Source organism: Lissotriton helveticus (genome assembly GCF_964261635.1).
Source record: "Lissotriton helveticus chromosome 1_1 unlocalized genomic scaffold, aLisHel1.1 SUPER_1_unloc_16, whole genome shotgun sequence".
Taxonomy (NCBI): Eukaryota; Metazoa; Chordata; class Amphibia; order Caudata; family Salamandridae; genus Lissotriton; species Lissotriton helveticus.
This window is the reverse complement of record NW_027611655.1, coordinates 3552922-3571081: the sequence shown is the minus strand read 5'-3', so window position 1 is coordinate 3571081 and position 18160 is coordinate 3552922. Positions and strand designations below refer to the sequence as shown.

The 18160-nt window shown below is 42.3% G+C and overlaps 1 protein-coding gene across 1 annotated transcript; it reads right to left on the bottom strand.

Moving 5' to 3' along the window:
* Positions 1 to 8284: 8284 nt before the first annotated feature.
* Positions 8285 to 17596, bottom strand: LOC144805604 (uncharacterized). The gene has a single exon (XM_078672128.1). It carries the CDS (start codon positions 17549 to 17551, stop codon positions 16106 to 16108), a length of 1446 nt encoding a protein of 481 aa, XP_078528254.1. The 5' UTR covers positions 17552 to 17596; the 3' UTR covers positions 8285 to 16105.
* Between the last annotated feature and the right edge of the window lie 564 nt (positions 17597 to 18160).

The following is an 18160-nucleotide window of genomic DNA, read 5'->3' as shown; positions in this document are numbered from 1 at the left end:
CCCAAACACCACTGCACTACCATAAACCCTAAAACACCACCCCCTACACTACACTAACACTGCACTACCCTAAACCCTAAATCTACCCCCAGTACGACCCCCTACACTACCCAACCACTGCACTACCCTAAAACACTACGCCAGCACGACCCCCTACACTACCCAAACACCATTGCACTTCCCTAAACCTTAAATCTACCCCAGCACGACCCATTACACTACCCAAACACCACTGCACTACCCCTAAACCCTAAACCACTACCCCAGCACGACCCCCTACACTACTGAAACACCACTGCACTACCCTAAACTCTAAATATACCACCTGCACAACCCCCTACACCACACAAACACCACTGCACTACCCTAAACCCTAAATCTACCCCCAGTACGACCCCCTACACTACCCAACCACTGCACTAACCTAAAACACTACGCCAGCACGACCCCCTACACTACCCAAACACCATTGCACTTCCCTAAACCTTAAATCTAGCCCAGCACGACCCATTACACTACCCAAACACCACTGCACTATCCCTAAACCCTAAACCACTACCCCAGCACGACCCCCTACACTACTGAAACACCACTGCACTACCCTAAACTCTAAATATACCACCTGCACAACCCCCTACACCACACAAACACCACTGCACTACCCCAAAACCTAAATCTACACCCAGCACAGACCCTTACACTACCCAAACACCACTGCGCTACCATAAACACAAAAACACGACCCCAGCACGACCCCCTACACTACCCAAATACCTCTGCACCACCCTAAGCCCTAAAACACTACCCCTGCGCGACCACGTACACTATCCAAACACCACTGCCCTGCCCTAAAACCTAAATCTACCCCCTGCATGACCCCCTACACTACCCAAACTCCACTGCACTACCCTAAACCCTAAAACACTACCCCTACACTACACAAACACCACTGCACTACCCTTAACCATAAAACACTACCCCAGCACAACCCCCTACACTACACCAACACCAAAGCACTACCTTAAACCCTAAAACACTACCCCATACACTACACAAACACCAATGCACTACCCTAAACCCTAAAACACTACCCCCAGCATAAACACCTATACTACACAAACACCACTGTACTACACTAAACCCTAAAACACTACCCCCAGCACGAACCCGCAACCACTATCCAAACACCACTGTACTAACTTAAACCCTAAATCTACACCCAGCACAAACCCCTACGCTACCCAAACACCACTGCACTACCATAAACCCTAAAACACTACCCCTACACTACACTAACACCACTGCACTACCCTAAACACTAAATCTACCCCCCAGTACGACCCTCTACGCTACCCAAACACCACTGCATTACCCTTAACCCTAAAACACTACCCCCAGCATAAACACCTATACTACACAAACACCACTGTACTACACTAAACCCTAAAACACTACCCCAGCACGAACCCGCAACCACTACCCAAACACCACTGCACTAACTTAAACCCTAAATCTACCCCAGCACAAACCCCTACACTACTCACACACCACTGCACTACCATAAACCCTAAAAAATGACCCCTACACTACACTAACACCACTGCAGTACCCTAAACCCCTAAATCTACCCCCAGTACGACCCCCTACACTACCCAAACACCACTGCACTACCCTAAACCCTTCTAAACACTAGGGGATTCAACAAACTTCATTTGGTTTTATAGAAGAAATAAACCATAAAAGTCATACAAAGGATGCCCAGTCGGCAATTTTTTAGTCAGCCCCTGACATGACCCCTGGCAATGGGTTGGGCACAGGAGGCACTAAGAGGAAGCGCCCCTCAGTTGGGGGCCCTTGTAAACGCAGAAAGAACATTGGATCACAGTCATCTTCAGCAGTCCACCCAGTAGCTGCCTTGCTGTCAGCACTTAGAACTAAAATGGAACCCATCCTACTCCGACTTTCTGCACTGGAAAGCAACCTGTCTGCACTGATAGCTGCTTGCAAAGGGATCGTGCCCTTCTATCCACAAGTATCCCCCCTACAAGGCCTACGATCTCGACCACCATTTTCAGTCCCAGTGGTAATGGCACTGGGGCAGGGGACAGAGCAGTGTCTATCACGAAGCAGCTTAGTCACATCGTAGGAGATACAACGCCACCTATTATGCCCAGGACTGACCCTCAGTACCGTCCAGTCAACCGGAGGGGGGCGGTGGGGCACCCTGAACCCAGTTTCTCCTCAGTCTCGGCAATCGCAGGGTTTCAAAGTGGGCGGATTGTACAGTTCCGATGATAGGTGGGAAGGGGTGGAAGTCATGCCCCCAGGGACTAGAATAACTATTCTCCTAGTTTGGGCTCTGTTTATCTCCTACCTGAGTCCACTCCGCTTGTTATGGTGTTAGCTAGAGTACCATGCCCCAACCCCGGGACCAAGGAAGACTTTTACCAGCTGAACAATAAGGTGGTGCACTGGCTCAATTCCAACATTGCCCCTGGGCTTAGGGTGCAAAACCAAACTCTCATGGTGCACCGGACTCAGTGGGTTGGTAGCGCCAAGAAATCCTGGCTAGGGGACTGACTTATCATCAATTTTAACAATCCCGTCATGGTAAACCGAATCTTAACCACGGTTGCCCAGTCTAACTACAAGTGCTGGAACTCAGCAATCTTGACACGCTTGCTGAGATACTTCTACAGACTCAATTATTACCAACTTAGGTCCCAGCGCGAGCGGCTCCAAGAGGTGAGTCACAGGGGTCGTGCAGAGAGGATTATAGTGGTAAGCACAGCAAATAGGTTTACTCCTCTGAGCTCATTGGAAGATTGCGATTGACTATGTGTGGGTCCCTCAGACCCTGTGGCACCCGCATCCCAGGGAAATGTATCGCCCCCAGAGCAGGTATTGAGTGTGAATGGAGGGTGTAATGCCCACGCTGTCAGCAGCCCGATGTGGATCTGCTCCATATGCTTTTGTCTTGCACCTCCCTTCAAGGCTACTGGAGAGAGGTCGCTGCAACTCTGGCGCAGTGTAGCGACACCTCCTTCAGAGACCTATGTTTAATAACTGCCAAGCACTTAATTACAAAACGGTGGAAGCAGGCAGATCCCCCAGAAATGAACGGCTGGATAAGCTCACTTAAAATATGGGCACAGGTAGAGAGTACAGCGCTACACAGGGACAAAACGGCAGGGATCCGCAAGTGCCCCATAGCGCAACAATGGGACACCATACTTACGGCCTTCAGAAATGGAGTAAACGGGGAGGGCAATGACACTGAGCCAGCGACCCCATGATATACTAATTGAAGTTTCCGGGCGGCGGGGCTAGAGATAGCGGTGGATGCCTATCGCTTTGCACTAGATGATACCCCGTGGGGGACGTCTGATGTATTGGGGGCCCTGTTCTTTCCTGCCCCGACGCCTAGTGCTCTGACATTAGCCCCCTACACATACATGAGTCCGAGTTGAGTCCCAATGAGTCTCCAAGTAGTTATTCGTGCAATAACCGGTCCCACACTCAGTAAGGCAATGGTTAACATACTTTTTCCAGATAGAAGCCCTTTAGTTTTGTTGCACAATATTTTTCATTTAGATAAAATATGCATTATAGATGTGTCTGTTGTTATAATCATGCACCATCCCTATTCTTCTTTGGCAAAACCCGCTTCATTGTAATATCGAACAGGTCACATGTATAGGTCTCCAGCGCCTGATAACGCTGTGTCCATTTGACACAAAGGACTTAAATAATGTGGGAAATATTAGCATGTGACGTTAGAAACATGTCCCTTTGTTCTCTTTATATTTTTATTCTAGCATAGGCACTTGAAAGCTGCAGAGATATGTGGTGGGCAGGCAATCGCAACAATGTATGTCAAACTGTCTATTAGCAATAAGCTGATGTGAGACTATACATGTGAAATCGTGTTGCTGAAATAGAAACAGTTATTCTATTATAATGTTATTAAGACGACGTTACACACATATACACTGTATTCTCCACATTTTTGCTTTGCCATGTATTGTAAGAAAACGGAATATTATGAAAAAGACCAATAAAGATATTTAAAAAAAAAAAAAGAGTGAATGGAGGGTGTACATTTTTTTCTTGGAATATAGCGGGGCAGGAGAGCAAGATCGAGAACACAAAATGGTTGGCCCTTGTTAAGAGTTTTGATGTGATATGCCTCCAGGAAATATGGGCTATAGACAATAATTATCACCCGGATGGCTATAAAACCTTCTTCGTTCCAGCTACCCCGTCCAGGTCAAGGAGAGCCAAGGGGGGCTTATCACCTTTGTTTATCTAGCTGTCCTTGGCATCTCCGCTACCTCACTATATGTCTCTCCCAATTTACATGTGATTTTGTTGTCCAGTGGAAAGAGGAAGCTACTTCTGGTAAACTTTTACAACGCGGGAGTTACACACGCGGATGAGGGTAATATAACTTTGCTGGGGTCTGTACTTTAGCATAGCATGTTGAAAGGTCAGAGTTATCACTACATTTTTCTAACAGGGGATTTTAATACTCATGTGTGGGGACATCATGCAAGGAGGAGTGGAAGCTATGGGCTGTACACGACAAGCAGGCTTACACATGGAACATACTACCCAGGTTATTGAGCTTAATTCCATCTTGCTTGAATTTGATCTAACATCTGTAATGAATACGCTGCCTTCAGTGAAAAAATACATTACTCCCACCTTTTTGGGAGAGGGTGTGATACCTTTATGGATTTCACCTTTGTATCAACCCCCTTTTATTTTCTGGTTACCGATTTTTCTGTGCAGGCGAGTGAATGTAGTGACCACAACCCCATTTGTGTCTTAACAGGCTGGACCTTAACACTCGGACACACCAAGGTGGGCTGGGGAGCTGGTGTCCCCCTTAAAGCGGTGGAAGCGGAAAGGAGCGTAAAGTGGGGGTGTATTGTCCCAGAGCTACTCCACGAGTCCCTTTTAACTCAGTGTCGCAGCAAGTTTGCAAGCTGTCTCGATGATGAGGCAAGTGCTCCGGACACCATGGGTACATTTGGATCCATGTCTACTGTCAGAAGGAAGTTACTACGGCCCCGGGTGGGGGCTGTAAGCAACCAGGTCCAAGATGGTTTGATTCGGCATGCTCCCAGGCTTCCAGGAACCTGAGACAGGCCTTGGTTGTTAAAGCCCAGAGACCGGTTGGAGGTCAAAAGCCTACAAAGAGCATATAAGGCTGCTGTAGCAACTCGCAAGTCTGCCCTGAAGGGGATGTATGACGGTACAACGCGCACCGTTACAACGCGTCCCTTTACGACGCAGTTTTAACAACGCAAGTCGTTACAACGACTTGTGTTGGGGGGGGCGCTGATAATTTACTATTCCAACACCAGTCCCCGTGGATAGTAGGGAAGGTGTTGGATAGTAAATTAAACTATCCCCTATCCTAGAGCGCCCTCCAGCGAAAGTCGTTGTAACGACTTCCGTTGTTAAAACTGCATCGTAATGGTACCGCGTTGTAGCGGATCCGTTGTAAAGGATGTTTCCCCCCTGAAGGAGGAGGCCTGGATCGATTTAGTGAAGGCTAGTACACTGTGTAATAGCTCAAAGTTCTGGGGCATTATTAACAGCCCATTTTTATCTGCAAATAATGCTAATTTACTGGATGCCCAAATCACAGAGGATGATTGGATACATCATTTTGAGGGTATCTTCCAGTCATATACCCCGCCAACTGAGAGGCAGGTAAGGGTGGAAAGCAAGTCGCAACTTATTTTCACCATGCAAGAGGTGAGAGGCGGTATTCTGGGTCTCTCTAAAAACAAGGCCCCCGCGCCAGATAGGATCCCGCAAGATCTCCACATCGCCCACGTAGAAACCTAGGGTGCCTGTCCTCACAGCTGTCATCAATGCTGCAGTCCAGGTTGGCCGCCAGATTCTTGGGCTTTATCGATTATAGTGCCGGTATTTAAAAAGGGATAACGGGACAGTACCTATTGTTATAGGCCCATTTCTCTGCTGGACTCTGTGGTGGAGGTGGTGGGCCGCATGGTACATGACACACTTGTATCTTGGGTTGATGAAAACAACTTTTTATCCGATATCCAAAACAGCTTTCGACCAGGTCGTTCCACTGTGGAGCAGTGTTTAAACCTGTCCATGGTCCTGAACAAATACACTGTGGCTCGTTCCAGCCCCATATACCTAGCCTTCATGGACCTGTCCCCAGCATTCAACTGTGTCAATAGGTCCAAGCTGTGGCAGTTGATGTCCTCCATTGGCATTGACAGTAACATCATTATATTTCTGAGGGATCTTCACCGCGATTCAACCGCGGTTGTCCGCTATTCAAAGGACCTGAAAGTGTCCAGTCAGCTTGACATCAAGAGAGGGGTGCATCAGGGGTTCATTTTAGCACCCTTTCATTTTAACCTATATAATAATTCCTTAGAGAAGGCCCTTTTAGCCACAAATGCGGATTGTCCCCAGGTAGGCAAGCGTAGCCTGCCAGTCCTCCGATACGTGGATGACGCAGTCCTCTTGGCGAGGACAACTAGGGGCCTACAACTTCTTCTGAATTCTTTTTCCCTTTTTATGGAGGACTTGGACCTTTCATTTAATCATGCCAAGTCGTTCATTATGCAGGTGGGACATCGTAAAGCTAAGCAGTTCACTTTTTAACTCGGACTTTCGTCAATGCCGAAGACCAATGTTTTCTCCTATTTGGGAGTTGTGTCTGATGATTCCTTGAGTTGGTGCCCTTTGCTTACTTGGTAGAAAGGGGACCTAGGGAAAGCTTATGCAGCTGTTTTTAACTTTGCCAACAGAGTGGGAGGGAAGCCAATATAGGATCTTTTAAAGATATATGAAGCCAAATATATCTCAAAGGTTAGTTATGGGCGTGAGATATTGGGCCACATTGGGGTAGGGGCAGTGTAAAGTGCTGAAAACTCTTTCCTGCGATGGGCCTTTCAGTCCCACAAAGCACCCCGTTTTATGTTGTGCACGAAGAATTGGGGATGCCTTTCCTCTCAGATGTACTGGCATTCCGTCCCCTGGTTTTGTGGCTTAATATTTGGGCTAAGCAAGAAAAAACACTCGGCAAAGACACCTTACAGGAATGCCTTTCACTTGACCGTGTCTCACGCATTCGTTGGTTCCAGTATATAAGAGTTGGCCTCTCCAGGGTAGGTAGGAACTATTCGCTAACCCTGAGCGCCTATGCAAGAGGGACCTTTCTCTGGTCAAGAAGTGTTTGTTAAGAATGAGCCACTGTAATAGTGAGGGAAATAAGATGTGTAAGCCTAGTGTGTGTAAGTACATTGTGCTAAAAACTGTACCAACCACCGAACCTTATCTTCTAGGGCTTAACCCCTTCGATGCTGATGACGAGCTGAGCTCGTCATGCAACGCGGTATTTTGAAAAACCGCCGCACACAGCGGGAAAAGCCGCCGCAGCAGCGATGCGGTTAAAAGTATCCATGATCGTTTTCTATTGACCCGGTTTTGGCTCAACCTCTTGCATTACCTAATGGCACACTCCTGCGGCTTCCACAGAGGCCAGTGCCTCATGCCCTGTGGCTGCAACAGTAATTCTCCTCAGGACATGATGCACTTTATAATGTTTTGTAGTTTTTATGCTGTCACTACAAAGTCTCATTATTCCCATTCTCAAAAAAGCAGGTTTTAGGAGGGTGAGACCAGCTTTTATCTTTTTACCACTCCTCTCTAAAGACACTGTTTTGCATACGCTTTACTTTAACAGGTCGCTGTTAGACTCCGGTCAAGCTGCGATTAACTTCTGTACTGTAATTCATGAATTTGTATCTTGTGTTTTGATTAACTTGGACATATTATATTTGTCCATCTGTACCTTGGAAGATGTTTTATCATTTTATGTATGACTTTTATGGTTTTCTTTTATAAAACCGAATAAAGTTTGTTGATTTTAATCACTAGGGGATTCATTTACAGGGTAGCGTGTTATCCCTCACAATAACTCCAGGAGTCACAGTCCACACAATGTACATGCGTTAGTCCCCCTACTTCCAACTTAACATGTATCCCCAATCACCTGCCCAAACCTCTCCCTCCTGATGCCAATGTGGTCCTCCAACAACCGCCAGACCATATTTTTGGCCTCTTTGAATGTGCCCACACAATAAAAATGCTGCAGTTGTAAATACATATCAACTACCATTTGTTGTGTTTGAAACATTTTATTGAATAATAAAACCTAATAAACATAAGCTGATTATTAAAGCAAAACAGAACATCAGTTGCCATACACATAAGAGACGAAAGCTGTACATAAAAATCAACAAACTGTAACACAGCAAAGTTATGTAGAGCACAATTCTTAATTTTGGGCAGTCTTTAAAGTTCAACAATAGAAACATTCATAAAGAACAGGAAAGGAAAGAAAGAAGGTGGGATTCAGTGGTTTAATTAATGTAATGCTTCCTACATATAGAAAAACAAATACTAATTATTTTCCTTAAGCAATAAAGTCCTCACATTAAAATACTAAGTGAAATATATTGAACAATGAACATTTCATGTGTAATTAGAATTCAATTTGAATATATTAACCTTCTCAGCATTATTTGACTCATGATTACAACCTGAATACTTCCTGGAAAGGAACCGCCTCATGGGGTTCAAAATCACATCTTTTCCAACAATAGGATTAAAATGATAAACTTGAATTTCAATTCGATTTATTGATTTAGGCCTTTTTGGAGATCAACAATTTTAAATATATACAAAAGCCATACACTTTTGTAAAATTGTCACCTAAACTTGAATTCAATCCACCTTTTGATTAAACACTTCCTATTCCAGCAAGCATCACAGGACCACTTGTTGTTATCTTCCTAATTAGTGATAATGTGTCAGACGGCAACAACAATAAATATGTTTAGAATTTTACCTCTGAAAGCAAAAACATGCCATTTCTGAATCATGGTGCACAATAAAATGTAGGAACAGAAGGGCATCTTTAGGTATAGCATTCATTAAGGTTTGACCAGGCTTGAAACTAGAATTCCTGAACTTTTGGACATTTAAATGTCATATTTTAAAAGAATTCACACAGTTCCAGCATGAGCTCCGCGAAAAATTGAAGATGATTGAATTGTACTTAGACAACATGTGCTGATTAGTAATCTATTGATGTAAAATACAGTGGTCAGGCAATGCTTGTGGGTCTAATCTATTCAGATTTTAATTCTTGAAGGTCCATCTCTCAGATCAGTTCTATTACAGTTTTATTTGCGATAACACTAAAAGAGATCAATGATAAATAGGTTTTAAAAGCCATGGGTGGAATTGATCCTTGGTCTAAATCTAGATCATTGTCTGCAATAGAAACCAGTACAAACAGATCAAATATAAAAGCATTGAAAATGTTTATTATAGTGGTTTAGAGTAAACACAGATGACACACATTGTTCCTGAAACTCAGAAAATGTATCGAAAGATTATGATTACAACCTATTGTATGTCCAGAGACCGGTTTAGTTTCTTTCCTGTTTAAGTAACAACATTTGCAAATATATTTAACAAAACATTAAAGCTGGTTGTCAGAAATTCTGTCTTTAAGCATTGTGTAAGAGTTATGTGTGATGGTTTTTATTTGATCTGAAGCAACACTAACACTAAATAGGTACGTGCACCGGTTATCATTCAACTAACATTATTAGCAAACTTAATTTGGAGGGAATTGAGAAAAATTGACTCATGTACCAAGGGTTTTAATATTCAAAAATCCACTGATTCGGTAATTCACAGAGTTTGCAAATGCTAAAACCCTTTTTGAAATGTACTAAGCCCATTTAACAATTAAGAATTTGGAAGGGGAATGTTAATAGTGTCCCTTCTAAATACGTAATACATCCTTAAGGTATGTATTGAGCTTTGAAACCATACGTGGGCTGAAAAACAGTAACAGGAGGTAGTAACCTAAGGGGACATTTGTGAATCTGAAAGTAAAATGGGGTGCATTAAAAATGCCTTTATTTAAAAGCCATCACAGACACAGTAGTGTGCTGACTCCACAAGCAACCACTTTTAACAAATGGATTATTAATACATGAACCTCAGTATTTCCTACATATTGCTGAAATGTAGTCTCTAATATTTTTGTCATGTGGTGTAAATATTTGTTTCCATTATTTTATTTTCCATTTCAATATGGTCATGAAATGTACCTATTCTTTTTGTCAAACATATTGAAATATCTATGTCACAATTTTTGGGGCATTCTAAAAAGTGTTTTCACTCTCTACCTTAAAGCTTCCTAAGAAAAATACTGACGCGCAGTCCTGGTTTCTCCTAGATCATTTAGCTTTCTCACTAAACCAAGCACAATATTGATTTGAGAGAGGTGGTTGTTGTAGTCATACGCACTGGGGTTAGTTTAGAAAAGACAAATATAGAACTACCTTTATCTTTAGAAATAATACTTGCAAAAGTTTATGTCCAATAATTTCAGATAATTTACTGATAAAGATATCAGATAAAGATCCTCTAATTTCTTATACCTTTTGGTATCAAAAATCTACTTAAATTAACAGACTTCTCTTCTAGCTAAATCCAGGTATGAGAAGGTATTAAATGCAATTATCAACTTTCCGTTATTTTAACACATTTTCTCAGTGCACAGAGTATTTTTCCTACATTGATCACAACATTTCAAGCAATGGTCTGTGCTTAAACGTACAATGAAGGGGTAAATATGTATTTCTACCCCAATAAAGAAACCCTTGGGTCTATGAGGATTACAGCTGCAAATGAAGACCTAGCTAAGATGAAATATCCCTTTAAAGGGAAGATTTCCCTCACCCACCATAGTTGCATGCTTCCTCATTCGGAATCTCCTCCCACCATTATACCTAGTTACAGTACAGGGTACAGCCCCCTCACTGAGAGGGAGGAGTTCAGGCATGTTTTGTTATAGAGAATGGTATACGAAATACCACAAAAATGAGCTCAGGGTTGTGGGGGCAGCAGAGTGAAAGGTAATAAGAGGTCAACATGTTTCAGCCTGTTAACCCTCCAAAGAGGTGTTTGCGGCTTTCTTCAGGACCTAATCAAAAGTTCTGCTGCTCATTGTACTCAATCAATAACAAGGATTGGCATAGCCAATAGGTCTCGCCTTTGGGACCTTATAAGTGTTTAGCCATGCAGATCCAGTAACAATGTGAAATAATTTCTCTTAAAAAAGAAGACTATAAACTAACTAAGCTAGAAGTGACTTTATTACTGGTTTATCAGATGTTTCTGGATGTTTAGTATATATAAAGAACTCCTTTTTTCTATGGCGTATCATATAAAATTGATGCTCTAAATTTTGGTAAGAGTACACAATGTCAAAAAATTCAATACTGCTTTTATATCAATTTACTTTTGAAAGCTTGAAGTGAAAGAGAATTCTAAATGTCATTTGCTTATGAGTAGGCGCTAATGACTATTTCCGGATGACAATGTAGGTAGCATTTCTTTGTATAAGATGTGTTAGAAGTATGGGTAGGGGAAATGGCTATTTTGGCCAAAGGCTCCTCTTTCTTTATGCATGCTAGTTTTAATTTGTACACAGAATCACAATTTTTTATGTGGTACACTGTAATGTTAGATGAATCTGTTTTACCCTTTTGATAAGCAAGAGATGACGATGAACCGTTTTTTCGTCCCTGCTTTTAAATGGATTCAGGTTGGAACAGACAAGGTGTTGGTTGACTGCCTCAGAAAATAGTTGTTTCCCGCATGCTTCTTTCATGCGACTTAAATCCCTTCAGTCGAAGAGGCGGCTGCATGCCTGCAGATATGGCCAGATCATTACTTGGCTGGTTCAGTTCACCAGTGGGGCTAGAATAGAAGCTGTTAAGGGAAGGGGCTTAGCTTTCTATTGGTGCAGCAGGTGCAGTGGCACCAGGTCCCAGACGCCTTAAAGGCCCACTGAACCCTGATAACTGCTGTTTGTCACAGTTCAAACAGAGGCCTGAGGGGCCCACAGAACAATGATTATTGCTGTTTTCCACAGTCCAAACAGAAGGCAGGGGTCACATTTCCTTTCTTGCCTTAGGGCCCAGGGCACACTGGCTAGGCCACTGGTTAAGGATGCATTGGGGAAGAGGTGGGGAGACAAGTGGCTATTTAAACTGCTCGACAATGACTTCATGCCTGGGTATTAAAGTATTCATTGCAATTAAGGACTGAAGCAGGAATAGATCTCATAATATAGGGAGGCCTGTGTACAAATGCAGCTCGATAAGCGGCTGCCTTTTAACATCTCACTTATCACCTCTCCTAATTTACAGTTTTATTTTAGATGCAGACTTAAATCGTGACCTTTGAATATGTTTATCTATCTTTAGGTTCCAAATGGCACATCTTTTCCATATGCAAGTATAAGACAGGTCGGGAACACCCAATGGCGTTGAACTTCATAAAGCCACATTAATCACTGGTCTTGAAATGCAAATGGACGCATTAGGCACGCAGAGGTGTATTCTACGTAATCTCATTATGTACCTTAGTATACAAGTAGTACCACATTCTTTGTATACCTGAATTAAATAGGCACACAAAATAGTACCATATTTAAAGGCCCAGTTCAGAATTACAGGGAAGGTGCACTGTTCCAGACTACACAACGGTGCAGTCTTCAGTGGGTGCTGTCATGTCACACAGGGGGAGTACACCAGATTATGCTGGAAAAAGCATGTGGTGCCCCAACGTAGGTACAGTTGTAAACCACCAGTCTGCTTACAAAGTAAAGCGTCCGGCAGCTATTAAGTGAGGTGGCACGTTTCCCCTGCAGGTGGGTGGGGTCTGTCACCATCCTGTCAGGTGGTGGTATACAATCAGTGCGCCTCCTAACTGCTTGTTTGCCCTTTCGCCCGTGTCAATAATACAGTGCAGTCGCAAGACAAAAGGTTTTCCCACATTTGAATGTGGCCATGCCCAATACAAAGGAAAGCATGCCCGCTTAGAATCTCTCCTACGTGATCCACACTACATAAAGGGCTATGTAAGTGTCTGCAGCCTCTTCTGTAGAACAAAAGCCAAAATGCCCATGGGACAAAGAAAGAGGGTGCACTCTGATGCTTCATCATGTACGAAGCCTTTGGCGTTCGTCTGTACTAAGCGAGTGACAGAGTTAGTGGAGTGTTTATTGCCCTCTATGTCACTCTACTTCTAAGCACCTACTACAGCTTGTACAGTGGTTACTGTGATCTGTTCACCTACATTATGCTTAATATAAATAGTGCACAATTTTGGCGTTTGTGTCTGCCTACAATGTGGACATGATACAAACAACAGTACCTACTGTAGTGTAGTTCCTATATTCCCAATAGGCTCTGCGCATTGGAATAACATAAACAATAGTTTAGACGTAGGACTGAAGTCGACTAGGTCTCTATTGAATATGTTAGACTTAATTGTGAATGCCAGCTAGCTCAGAGGTCACTAGAAACGTTCTCGACTTCACAAGAAGGGATTAGTTTCTGATAACCGCATAAACATGACAGCTTTGTTACCCAAGAATAAGAAATATATCTCTAGAGTCGCGGAAACAATAGATTGCTATTTCACTCAGTCAATTGTGCATGCTTCGTTTCACCAGGATTTGCAGAGAAATAGAGAGACAGGTGTTTTCAATAAAAAAGGTTATTTATTGAGCAGTCTTCTTTCTCATGCAAGAGAAGTGAATTGCTACAATGGCAAAAGAGTATTATGAACTAATACTGTAAAAGCATGATACGGTTTCTAAGCCATAAGATACATAAAACTGATAAAATGCATGCAATGATAAATAACGACTAAAAGTACTCAACTGGTGCTTCTAAAATACGCCTACCCCGGTGTACCTAACCTAAGTCTAGTACGAGGGAAGAAGTAAGTGAGGTGTAGCTTAAGTTCAGTATTTTTTGCCAAGAATCTATCCAAGATTTCTCTAAGGGTCTAAGGAGCTCCATACCTTGGTTTTAGAATGAAGGAGGTCTTGTATCTCTCTCTCAGGACTCGATCTCCCAGTAACCCGCAAGGGTAGCAGGGAAACACTGGAGCTGGATTTCTCGGCAAAAGAAAAGACAGCATCTTTCTCAGTGCATCAGCTGGAGGGTCGGCTTCCTTCGGCACTCGCTACAGCAGGGCATCGGGCAAGTAGTTAGTCGATCTGCTCCAAACCACCGTGTGTTTGCTAGGGCAGATGTGGGTATATTTATACCTGGAAGGTGCCGAGTTTGACGTAAAATTGGACATAATAACCTCACTAAGAACTCGCAGTTCTTTGAAAAATCCATGAGTTCTTGGACAAATCAATACTTAAGCAGGGGGAAGTCCCGGACTGCTGAAGTTTAGTTTCTCCAAGAATTCGTTGTGGATTCTAGGAACTTGTGGAAGTAGCCATGCCGTATTTGGACTGCATTGGCTATGTCTATATATGGTTAAGATTCTTATGCCTATGTAAGGATATAATAAGTTATACCTATATAAGGGCATGAATCAGGAAAAATTACACTAGGGTCCTAGATTCGTCTACAACACTACAAGGTGGATGTTACAATTCAACAAGAGTCTAAAATACTTCAGCACAATTGACTTTGCATCAATATTACGGGGCATCAGTCTTGATGGCAGGCCAACTTTGTATACATTATTATCAGAGACTATACTTGCCACTTGGATACAACTTTACAAGAGAATTTTATAAATTTTCGTACAGTTGTATTTATATAATAAAACAACCTACCCACAATAATTGATCTATCTATTCATCTTTTTGGGTTCTGGAGTAGCATGCTACTCGCTGAAAAGCGCTTCAACACTTCATCAGGGGTAGCAAGCGCTATATAAATGCAAAACCTTCCCTCTTCTATCCCTCCAGTCTCTTTTTCAACCCAACTAACAGACCAACATGTCCAGCTCTCAAATCCATTTTATATTTCCCTACACTAATTCACCACTAATCATTTTGGGATCTACTCGCCGAAAAAGCGGTTCAAATTGACCCTAAAGCACTCTGCTGCTCGCAGAACTCCGCGTTGAGCGGTTGAGTTTTTTGACACTTTGCCGAGTTCTTTATTGAGGAACACCGCCTAGGCCTAATCTTAGCATGAAAATCTAGATTTCAGTCATATGTTAAGAAACAAGTGTGAGTAGAAACCTTTTGGGTGGAGAAAATGTAAGACATTAATATTATGAATTTTTTGTTAATTAGCTGATGTTTGCAAGTACTAACACTTCTCTGTGTCAAGTAAAGACCTTGATAGTTTTGTAACTTTCAGATACTCAAATTGTGGATTTTGTTGCAATTAAAACATTTTCAAGGCCTAAAATTTCTTTGGAGGTTGCATGCGGGCAGCCTGTTATCCTGCAAGAATTTCCTGATTAATCCTATTGCAACTACAATATGTGCTCTCTCATGTAAAGTCAGGTTGTTAGAAGCTTTTCTGCAACTCAAGATAAGCGTTACTTCTTACCTGGTGCGGGTGCATTTCTCATGTTTAGTGAGATCTCCTTTCTGAGTATAACGTTTCTGGCTTTCCCCTCCTGTATAAGGCTTTAGTCCAGTGTGAATTCTCTCATGTGAAGTGACATTGTATTTGTGATTAAACCTTATCTGACATTCAGAACACATAAGGCTTTTTTCTCCCGTTGCTCACGACAAGTGAGATGTAATTTGTGACCAAAACTTTGCTTGCATTTCGAGCACTCATAAGGTTTTTCCCCAGAGTGGGATTTCTCATGAAGCATAACTCTGTCTTTCAGATTCAAGCTTTTAAGGCATAAGGATTTTCTTCAGTGTGGAGTTTCTCATGGTGAGATAGCGTTTTTCTCTGCAGCTTTTCTGTCATTCAGAGCACTCATAAGGTTTTCATCAGTATGGAGTGGATTATGGTTAGTGAGGCTGTGCCTATCAAATAGGAATTTCTGGTATTCACAGAAATTGGTAATGTTTTTCCCCTGTGTGCGTCTGCTCATGTAGAGTGAGATTGAGTTTAAAATGTATGCTTTTCTGGCATTCGGAGAACTGATTATTTTGATGGTGTGTTTTCTTATGGCACTTGTAACCATCTCTACCTCTGAATCTTTTCTGACATTTAGAACACTGATAATTTTATTCACCAGTGTGGATTCTCACATGTCCAGTGAGATGAGATTTACGGCTGAAACATTTTAGGCATTCGGAGCACTGATAAGGTTTTTCCCCAGTGTGGATTCTTATATGCTGAGTGAGATTGCTATTTTCACTGAAACATTTCTGGCATTCAGAGCACTGATAAGCCTTTTCCCCAGTGTGGATTCTTATATGCTGAGTGAGACTGCTTTTTTCACTGAAACATTTGTGGCATTCAGAGCACTGATAAGGTTTTTCCCCAGTGTGGGTTCTTATATGCTGAGTGAGACTGCTTTTTTCACTGAAACATTTGTGGCATTCAGAGCACTGATAAGGTTTTTCCCCAGTGTGGGTTCTTATATGCTGACTGAGACCGCTTTTTTCACTGAAATATTTGTGGCATTCAGAGCACTGATAATGCTTTTCCCCAGTGTGGAATCTTATATGCTGAGTGAGACTGCTTTTTTTACTGAAACATTTGTGGCATTCAGAGCACTGATAAGGTTTTTCCCCAGTGTGGGTTCTTATATGCTGAGCGAGTCTGATTTTTTCACTGAAACATTTCTGGCATTCAGAGCACTGATAAGGTTTTTCCCCAGTGTGGGTTCTTATATGCTGAGTGAGATTGCGTTTTACACTGAAACATTTGTGGCATTCAGAGCACTGGTAAGGTTTTTCCCCAGTGTGGGTTCGTATATGTTGAGTGAGTCCTATTTTGTCACTGAAACATTTCTGGCAATCAGAGCACTGATAAGGTTTTTCCCCAGTGTGGAATCTCACATGTGCAGTTAGAAGTGATTTAAGTTTGAAATCTTTTGGGCATTCAGAGCACTGATAAGGTTTTTCCCCAGTGTGGGTTCTCATATGCTGATTGAGACTGCTTTTGTAACTGAAACATTTCTGACATTCAGAGCATGGATAAGGTTTTTTCACTGTGTGGGTTATTGTATGTTGAGAAAGACTTCCTTTGTTTTGGAATTTTTTCTGGCATTCAGAGCACTGAAAAGGTTTTTCCCCAGTGTGGGTTTTTATATGCACCGTGAGTTGGCGTTTTTCACTGAAACATTTCTGGCATTCAGAGCACTGGTAAGGTTTTTCCCCAGTGTGGGTTCTTGTATGGTGACTGAGAACGCTTTTATCACTGAAACATTTGTGGCATTCAGTGCACTGATAAGGTTTTTCCCCAGTGTGGGTTCTTATATGCTGACTGAGAACGCTTTTTTCACTGAAACATTTCTGGCATTCAGAGCACTGATAAGGCTTTTCCCCAGTGTGGATTCTTATGTGCTGTGTAAGACTACTTTTTACACTGAAACATTTCTGGCATTCAGAGCACTGATAAGGTTTTTCCCCAGTGTGGATTCTCATATGCACAGTGAGATACGATTTACGCCTGAAACTTTTTTGGCATACTTTGCACTGAGAGTGGTTTCCCCCAGTGTGCATTGTGTCAAATTCTGTGAGATAAGATTTATGGCTGTATCTTTTTTGGCACATGTAACTTTTTTCCCCAACTTAGGTTATTTTGCCTTGATTGAGGAGGTTTTGAACAATGAATTTGTTCTCACAGTCCGTGTTTTTATAAGGTGTATTCCTAGAGTTAATATCTCTACGTTTAGTTTTCTCTTGCTTATATGCCACAGTAAGAGTGAACCTGATTTTAGAGTCGGGCTTGTTTAGATAATGTTCAGCATTTATCTCTAAAAGAAATTGTGTGTAATCTTTTTAACACTTCAATTGAGCAAAATATGTCTGAAAGCAGCCCTGTAACACCTGTCGAAATATTTCTAGCAGATAATAGTCTTTAGGTTATAGCCTATCCGGCAGCAACTTATTTTGTGACTGAAGATTTTCTCAAATCTATTTGTATAGGTTCTTAGCAATGCAGTGATAAGGTGTTAGTCTGATATTTATTAATTAAACTGATAAGTACCTTTTTGCACTGACGTAATGGCAGTAACGGAGGGCGTTAGAACGTGCACAGTACTATTGTGGATCACGAGTCTCAGAACATCAGTTCCTTTTACCCTTTCTATGTTTGGTGTAAAGTTAAGG